The sequence below is a fragment of the Phycodurus eques genome, chromosome 11 (genome assembly GCF_024500275.1).
Source record: "Phycodurus eques isolate BA_2022a chromosome 11, UOR_Pequ_1.1, whole genome shotgun sequence".
NCBI classification, from domain to species: domain Eukaryota; kingdom Metazoa; phylum Chordata; class Actinopteri; order Syngnathiformes; family Syngnathidae; genus Phycodurus; species Phycodurus eques.
Genome location: NC_084535.1, coordinates 5,559,406 through 5,568,513, shown reverse-complemented (window position 1 = coordinate 5,568,513; position 9,108 = coordinate 5,559,406). Strand labels below are relative to the sequence as shown.

The 9,108-nt window shown below is 43.3% G+C and overlaps 1 protein-coding gene across 1 annotated transcript; it reads right to left on the bottom strand.

Moving 5' to 3' along the window:
- Positions 1–1,245: 1,245 nt before the first annotated feature.
- Positions 1,246–4,430, bottom strand: si:ch211-198a12.6 (uncharacterized protein LOC563253 homolog). Its single transcript, XM_061690787.1, has one exon. The coding sequence runs from the start codon at positions 4,311–4,313 to the stop codon at positions 2,652–2,654; it is 1,662 nt and encodes a 553-aa protein (XP_061546771.1). The 5' UTR covers positions 4,314–4,430; the 3' UTR covers positions 1,246–2,651.
- Positions 4,431–9,108: the final 4,678 nt, after the last annotated feature.

Genomic DNA, 9,108 nt, shown 5'->3' with positions numbered 1-9,108 from the left:
TATATGTTAAACAGTCTTGTGTTTTAATTTTTTCCACAATTATAATTAAGTCAGTTTGGAGAAAGCAGTGTCCACATACCAACAATTGGCCAAATTTCAGCATTTTTTCCATTCTTCCAAATAAAGCAGCAAAGGCCCGAAATCTCCAAATGATCCTTCACAGGAACAATTTTTCCTCATTCTGTTCACGGCCGACAAGTGCAAGCGTTAAACCTGTTCAATATCCACGATGGAAAATTTTAGTGTGTGGCCAACACAAAGTTGGGCTAAGCAGAATAGCCGATAGTCAATCTTGATAGCCTACTATGACAGACGTGGTTTTGATGAGGTGACTTGTGATTGTCAGTGGAGATATTGTGTGTGTGGTGTACTGTGTTGGTCAATTTGTGTAAACGACACATTATATTGAGCGATAGCACACTCTTGACAATGTTTTCCATCATGTGTGTGGTCTCATATTTTAAATATTGGATAAGAAATTAAAAAAATCTGTAGTGGCATCATAGCATTACTCTACTTAGCCATCTTTATATAATTAAGTTTTGGGACATTAATAAAAATGAACTCATTCACTGCCAGCCTTTCCAGTTAACATGGATATTTGACTTCTAAAGCCGTCAATGGCAGTGAATGTTAATCTGCAGACTTCCAATGTAATGCATTCGGAATTCAAAAACAAATTAGTGTGCAAGAAGCATCTGTTTAAAAAAAAAAAAAAACATTCTGTGATGTGAAGCAGACACTGCCCTAGACGGCTGATAAAAGCCGATTACACCTGAAGGTTACAGCTCAGTTAAACAACCTTAAGAATGAACCTCAACGTACCAAGAAGGAATGTAAACCTACAAGTGTGGGAAAAGGCCAGGAATTTCTAGGAACATAGCATCCCCAGAAATTCCTCCCCATGTTGTCTGAAATAGCAAATTAAGCAGAATTACTACTTCTATGCACTCGCGAAGGAGGGGGTGCGGTCAAAAACACCTGCAGACACCGAGCACCATTTTACATTGCAAGAGCGACACCTGCAGGATTGCAGAGGAAGTGCAACGACCAGGATCACGGCCTGTCAATTCTGTCAAGGGCTTTTTGGATTGAATACCCACTGCCAGTATTTGAAGGGTTTTTCTGGCCACGGCAAGCCTCGAGGAAAACGTGCAAAAATCCAGCTGTGTAGGGCAGCCATCCTAGCCATGCTTGATGACAACATTAAGCAAAATCAAACTTCACAGGACACCAGAAGAGAGTCAACAACCTTTATTTATCCATATATGTGCCACTCAGAAAAAAAGGGGAAAGATGTTACAAGGTTTGCCCTTAAAAGAGAAGCCCGTATGGATTCCTTTACATTTTTTCCTCTCAAGAATTGGGACATTCACAATAACAGAAGCAGGAAGAAAATAAAAATATACAGTGTAAACACAATCGTATACATGAAAGCAAAAAAAAAAAAAAATCAGACAAATTAAACTTAAAGGTATGAATAATCATAAAAAATAATAATTCAGAACCTTTTTTTTCGTCAATTAACAGCTCAGCATCCATTTCTACACAGCATGCAATAAGGCACCTAGCTAACAAGAAAACACTATGCTACACATTGAAGCAAAAAAAGGGGGAAAAACAAATATTGCTTGTCATGCCCTCTCCCATAAAATCTCTGCTCCCTTTCATATAACCCGAGCCATATCTAAAAAAATATGTTTGTAAAAGTTTTTTTTTTTTTTTTAAACATACGAGTCAAGCGCAATGCAGTCTTTAAAAAGTCAGCTTTCCTCTTATAGTTTTTAGTATGCACAAGTCTTTAGATCGGCTTGTGACAGTCGACATGAGTAAATGCTACCTAGTCTATGAACAGGTTATTAAGTTAGTCTCAGAAGGGGAAGGAAAATAAGCCAAGAAAAGGAGACTGGTGTAATATGCTAACCAGAAGGTGTTTATTCTGTCAGGAATTGTGTCTTGTGGCTGAGCGTTATCATCACTTCAGGGCGTCAAGCCAATATTGCTCTCTGTACAGACCATGTCATGGTAGACATACAAGAAAATAACCTCATAAATATACACTATGGCAAATTCAACTGCTGCTGCTTGAACACCCGCAACGCTCTTCTCCGAAACTCATTCTGAAAGGGGGAGAAAAACCACCTCATGGGGTCTTACTATCAAAAAATGTCATCATTTTGGAACAGCACACTAGTCACCTATACATATATAAAAGAAATCAAGAAGTATTTACAGAAGATTTGCTTCACACAGGTTACGAGGGTGAAAAATGACGAATTGGAGTTCCGGTGTTGACAGCCTTGAACCAAGTCGAACACGCTCCTGTGTTCTGAGTGGAGCTTTATCCAAAAGATTGGGTAACATTTTTTTCTCTTAAAAGTGTTCAAAATGGAGTTCCTGCGCAAGCGAGACAAAATAATCTAAGTGAGGCTTCCCAGTAGCTTCTGCTCTGACTAGCCAACGGCCAATCAGTCCTTCCAGTCATGTCGTCTTTTGTCCGTTTCCCTCAACTGGCCCTCTTCAATGCTGCTGACCTGACCGCGTATACATCCATAGGAGTCAGCCTGACTGGTCTTGTGGCGGGGGCGGTAAATAGTTACACAAGAAGCGAGAGATTGGTTGAGCACTTGCGTGGGAGCGGACCCCCCTCATTACTCCAAATGGATCCGGTGGTGTCTTGAGAGGGAGGACGAATGGTTGAAACCTTTCCCGCACTGGGTGCAGCGGTAGGGCTTCTCCACAGAGAGGTGGTGTTGCTTGGGGAAGGCATTGTTGGGGAAGACCTTAGGCGAGGCGATGGCGCTGTACTGCTCGGGCGGGGGCAGGGGCAGCGGCGGCGACTGCGGCGCCGGCTCTTGCTTGATCTCCAAGTGGACCCTTTGGTGCCGCGCCAGCGACGACGAGTGGTTGAAGATCTTGCCGCAGTGGCCGCAGGTGTAGCCCTTGCCCTCAGAGTGGACTCTCTGGTGCCGTGACAGGGAGGAGGAATGGTTGAAGCCCTTGTCGCAGTGGTGGCACATGTAGGGCTTCTCCCCTTGCAGGTGCACCCTTTGTTTGGGAGGGGTGCCGAAGGTCATGGGCTTCCCGGGCTGTGGCGGCGAGAACACGGGCCCCTGCAAGTGGGTCTTGTGGTGGCGCGAGAGGGACGAGGAGTGGTTGAAGCCCTTGTTGCAGTGCCTGCAAGTGTAGGGCTTGCCGCCGGCGTGGACCTGCTGATGCTTCTTCAGGTGGCGCTTGCGGACGAAGCTCTTCCGGCACATGTTGCATTTGTACGGCTTCTCGCCCGAGTGGATCCTCTGGTGTTCCCGCAGAGTGGCGGCGGCGGCGAAACACTTGCCACACTGCGCGCAGCGGTGGGGCTTTTCACTGAGCACCACGCCGGCATGGGCCGCGTGAGTCTTCTGGTGCTGCTTCAGGTTGGAGGTGGTCGCGAAGCCTTTGCCACACTGGCCGCACGTGTACGGCTTCTCGCGGGCGTGGACCTCCTGGTGCTTCTTCAGATGCCTTCTGCGGACAAAGCTCTTCCTGCACTGGGTACACTTGTAGGGCTTGTCCTCCGAATGCATCTTCATGTGTTCTCGCAGGGTGATGGCGGCAGCGAAGCTCTTGCCGCACTCGGTGCAGCGGTGGGGCTTGTCGGGCAGGTGGATCATCTGGTGGGACTTGAGGCTAAAGGCGTCGATGACGTCCTTGCCCATGATCTCCACGCCCGGGGGCACGTAGGGCTTCTCTTTCATGTGGATCTTCATGTGCTGCTTGAGACTGGCCTCCACTGCAAAGCTCTCTCCGCAGTGGACGCAGATGTACGGGTTGAGGTCCTTGTGGATCTCAAAGTGTTGGTGGAGGTCAGAGATGCTGCCAAAGATCTCGCCGCACTCGTTGCACTGCAGGCCGTGCGCCTCGTGGATGATGACGCCGTTCTCGGACTCCACCGTCAGCTCGCCGCCGTGATCCGACTCCACTTTTACCTCGTGCTCGTTGGCCTTGAGCAGCACTTCCCCGAGAAGCGTCTCGCCCGATGACGTCTTGATCTCGGCGCCGGCAAAGCAGTGCATATCGTCGTGTTCCACCTTGATGTAATCGTGGTCCGTCTCCACGATGGCTTCCACGCACGCCACGGCACCTAGGTCCGTCCCCAGCCCTTGGATCTTTAGTTCGGTGCCGTGGATCTCCAACTCGAGACCACGCTTTTCCTCAGTCATGATTTCCGTCTCGGCGCCGTAGTGCAGGTCGACATGGCTGTGGGCTATGACACACTCCGACCCAAGCGTGTCAAGGCCGGGTGTGTCACATTCAGTCTCTGACTCCGCCATGAGCACACACTCCAGCCCCACGACCTCCGTTTTTTTGCCGGACGGTAACTCAACTATGAATCTGGGTATTGATCCGGGTTTGGTCGAGCACAGCGCTGGTGCCGTTTGTCAGTGAGCAGACCTGGAAGAGAGGACAACACAGCAATGTTAAACTTATTGTCAAGTCCGAAATATTGTCCTGAGCAGAATTGGGATGCAAGTGTTGGACGTCTGTGTTATTGTTAAAAAAAAAGAAAACTAGTTGAAATTGAATCTCCTTTCCTTATTGAAACAAAGTACAGCTCTCCATTTTCCTTCAAGACACGATTACTCATCGCTTGCTTCATGAGACATGACACCATTAGATAAACAAAAGGACTTAGTTGAGCAAGTCGACCAAGTCTTGTAGTTGGCGTTTCGCATAACTTTGCATAACTAATACAACTAGCCACACTGAAATTGTATCTCTGCCTACCACACCTCATAGAAATCAGTTGCGTTGTTTTAAAGTTATACCGGTAAGAAACTCAATGAAAACTTTCAGAGGCAGATGTTTGAATGATGAGGGGAAAAAGGATGTGGTGGTAACAGATGCAGCTCATGGAATATTTATGTAAAAATGTGTAATTCTTGCTACATCATTTTCAAAAAGGCATTTTCCCCATTGTTCCGCAACATGATTATTTTTCGGAGTGGCAAAACCACCTATTATTTGAATAATCTGTTGATACCTTATTTCCATCCCTCAAATCAAAACTGAAAATTATTTTAAATTGACAGTGCAGAAAATACATAAATTATGAAAAATAGAAAAGGGGCAAATATGTTGATCACTGTTTTCCAAAGTAAAAGCTGATGTTTGCAAATGTCCTATTTTGATGAAACAAGGATACTCTGCTTTTATAGAGGACTACAGAAATCTGACAAAATTTACTTTTGAGAGGCCGAGATTCTGAGGATTTGTACGATTTTAAGTTAATTCCTCTGAACGATTAATCTATGATCGAAATAGTTTTTGATTAATTTAAGAATCTGTTTCAATAATCAACTGTTGCACCGCATCAAAACGATGTAAGAAATTACATACAAGTCACCATTTTCAATGTAAATTTTACATTTAAAAAAAAAAAAAATCATACTCCTTATATTCTAAAGCAAGTCTTTTGCATTATATTCTGATCTATTACAGCGGGTCCTTTATTTACAGCAGCGAGGTAACCAAAATTCATTTGAAGTCAGAACGTCTCCTAGTCTAAGTAACCCCCGCCAGTCAAAATTACAGTAATTGTTTGAAAAATATATATAAATAAATATAATTGAATAAAAAACTAAGGTCAGCAGTAACTGAACCTGCCTTATTGTGCTGCGCGACTTTTGCATTTTTTACGCCGCTGTGCAAACTAGTTTGTTGTGTGCTGTTTGTGACCATGAAATTTTGTACGTCGGTACCGTTGTTAACCAAGGACAACTAGCCACACTAAAATTTGGCCTTTGCCAAATCTCTAGAAATCACTTGAGCAATTTAGCTAATTATACTGATAAGAAACTTAAGTTTACATTGACTGGCTCCCTCTCTTCCTTTATAAATTTAACACAATTAGAGTTTTCCTAAGTAGCAAAAGACTAAGTTGTGTTGTAAGAAATCCCTATCAAATACCACTATTCATCAAATCTAAATACCGCTATTAAGATACGTGCAAAAGGCTGCACAATAAGGCAGTCGTGTGACAGGTTTGTAAATTTTCCATTATACTCCATGTGCACATACTTGCCTAAAAGTGTCTTTAATTGATGGCTTGTTTGAGAAAAAATAAGGACTTGTGGCAGATCCGTGGTCGTGATGATCACAGGAACCTTCAGATATCTGTAAAAGATTTTAACTTTAATATTCATTCTTGCAAGCGTTTGTGTCAAACATCTTTGTATGTGATGGAGGGGAAAAACAAGACACCTAAGACATTTAATCATAAACTGAGAGGGGGGAAACTTGGGAAAAAAATTAGCAAGAGCTGAACAAAGAATTGTTGAGTTCATTCTGACCACAGAAGTCAGAGAGAATTGCAGCGGCGTCTAGTCTAACATCGACTGATGAATAGTTGAACTGCAAGGAGGCTTGGTGACTCATCTTATTGCTCTAATATACATCTCCACAAAGGAAATGTCCCATTAAAAGGCTTCTCTCTCAACAACCCTGGTACGCAATTCGGGACATGCCTTACCATTACCTTACAATTATAAGATCAATTACATGACAGCGTAGTGTGAATAAATTGGGGGGTAAACAGTTGGCAACGTTAAAAAAATGAATGTCCTGCAATGCTGATGTGGCTCTGTCAATTATAATACCCACATACCATTGTAGTACCATGTGGTAAGTGTGTTTTGATCAGATATAGACCTATTTGACGCATATCGGCATCTGCCTTTTTTTTTTTTTTTTTTTTTTTTTTTTTTAAACTCCAACAACAGATAAGAGATGAATTTAAAACTGGATAAACTTCAGGGACCATTTTACATTTTCAGTTTACTTTATAAGAGATGGTGCTCACCCTGGGAACTTCCTGCACTTTTTGTTTTAAAACAAAGAAGTGAAAGACAAACATAAGTTATATTGACTTTTTTGAAAACTATTTACTGTACAAAACTTTAGGAAGATATTTATATAAATGATCACTTAACGGCTGCAAATAACCATTTTAATACTTGATTAATCAGTCTTTTTCGATTTAATCCGATTATTTCGATCCCTTTATTAAAAAAGGACATTTCAAAATGTCATTTTTAAAATCATGATTCAATTACTGGTTTGGTCCGTAAAATTGTGCAAAAAAAAGACTTGCACGTCTTCATTTGATGAAGCACAGTCTGCTGTATTATAATAAATAATTGTATTTGCTTTATTATATAGTTCTTAATAGTTATTATTGCAAGGCTGAAATTACAAGCATTTGGAAAATTTTAATTTAAAAAAGTGTCTAAAGGATTACTCAATTATCAAAACTCGTCAACTAATTTGATAATCAATTAGTTGTCAATTAATCGTTGCACCTCTACATTTAATTTTATAGACACGCTGCTGATTTTGACAATACTTGCCCCTTTACAGCAAATGAATATCTGCTCCAAAAAAATCAGTTATCGGCCTCCTTAGCTACTAATAATCTGTATCAGCCCTGAAAAAAATTTAAAGTCATCTCATTTTAACGTAGATGAGTGAAGGTTATTGCTTTAATTTACACTTCAGATGAAATTCCCCTTTAAAATGTATTTCCTTCAACAACCTTGACAAGCAAATCGGGGCACAGCTTATCTCCCCTTTAACCTATGAACATGCAAACACAAAGTGTGAATAAATTGGGGAAAATTGCCAACAATAACCTAAAGGGTGGCTATGTTCAAAACGTAACATCATACAATGCTGCTCAATGAAGGCCACCCCATGATAAATACTCGCATACTTTTGCAGTAAGATTCTGTACGTGCATTTTATTGTATTGTAGGTGAACACACCTCCGATTAGCAAGGTCTCCAAAGCAAATATGCAGGCTACGCGTCAATTAGCAGGCTAAGTTAGCAGTCACGACGAGCTAAACAGCATCAAAGTAGCCAAAATCGTCATGGGGCTCTCGAGTGGAGTTTAATCCGCAAACCGACAGCCCAGCCGGCCGAAACCGCTTTTAACCCACGCGGCTCTTTGTTCGCCACCCGACGCCGTATCCACTTTAAGCACCAGGCGTTGTCAAAGTGGCGTTTTATTATTAAAATGTCGCACCAATGGCTCGCTAGCCTCACCAGAACGGCTACGAATAGCTCTCGGTAGCCGCTAGTTAGCTGGCTACGGTCGTGGGGGAACTGGTTTACGCCACCGCAGCATTGTTAGCCGCTAAGTGGTCGCCATTTAGCAACCCACGCTAACTAGCCTCGTAGCAAAAACACACCAAATGAGGCGAACGGAACGACCGTGATACTTACGCCGGCGAAAACGATGAGAAATTGGGTGAGGAAAAAAGTATTTCGGTGCTATTCAAGGGTGAGGTTGTCGACACGGAAACTGTCCTCTTCCGCGCTTATTAACAGGCCATCTTGTCGTGCCACCGCAGCAGCTACAATGCTCGCGTAAGATGGCTGCCGCGAGCTAACGTAAGCCAACTTAGCTTCCGCCCTCCCCAAACCGCATTGGATGCAGGCGGCAAAGCCCCGAGCCATGTCCAAATAAGTCAACCGCCCAGCGTCTTCTTTGGGAGAAAATACGAACGTGTTGTCAAAAAATAAATAAAAAAAATGTAAACTCAACTCAAATAATAATAATTATGATGCGGCTGTCTCTCGAAAGCTAATGTGAAAGATAGCAAGCTAATAAGAGTTGAGCTAGGACAAAGATGACTAACAGCGAGGGAGGGGAAAGCCAGTAAAAAGTGTTGTCTTTTGGGTTTAAATTAACACACGGGTCACACTATAGCCCACAAACATACCTTATGATTTAGTAACTCTTTTTAAAGTGAAATAGACACCGCAGCTCGGTTCAAAGTTCGTATTTAGCACGTTCCACCAGTGTTAGTGGAGTGGGGCACCGCCGTTCAATGGCGGCCTTGCTGGCTAAGCAGCTCCAGCCGACGTTAGCGTGTTGGCTACGTAGCCGTGGTGCCGAAGCTAACCCATCGGCTAAGCCGGCTCCCAGGTTCCCACCCGTAGCCCCAGGTGACGACTTTGAACATCAAAGCGCCTTATTTATTTAAAACTAACCGTTCGACCACAGAATCCTGCGCCTGTGGAATCGGACGTTATTTCCATACGGACGGGGTCCTCAATGCAGGAC

What these genes read in the sequence shown, in the direction of transcription:
- si:ch211-198a12.6 (XM_061690787.1), bottom strand. Translation starts at nt 4,313, where the DNA reads ATGGCGGAGTCAGAGACTGAATGTGACACACCCGGCCTTGACACGCTT.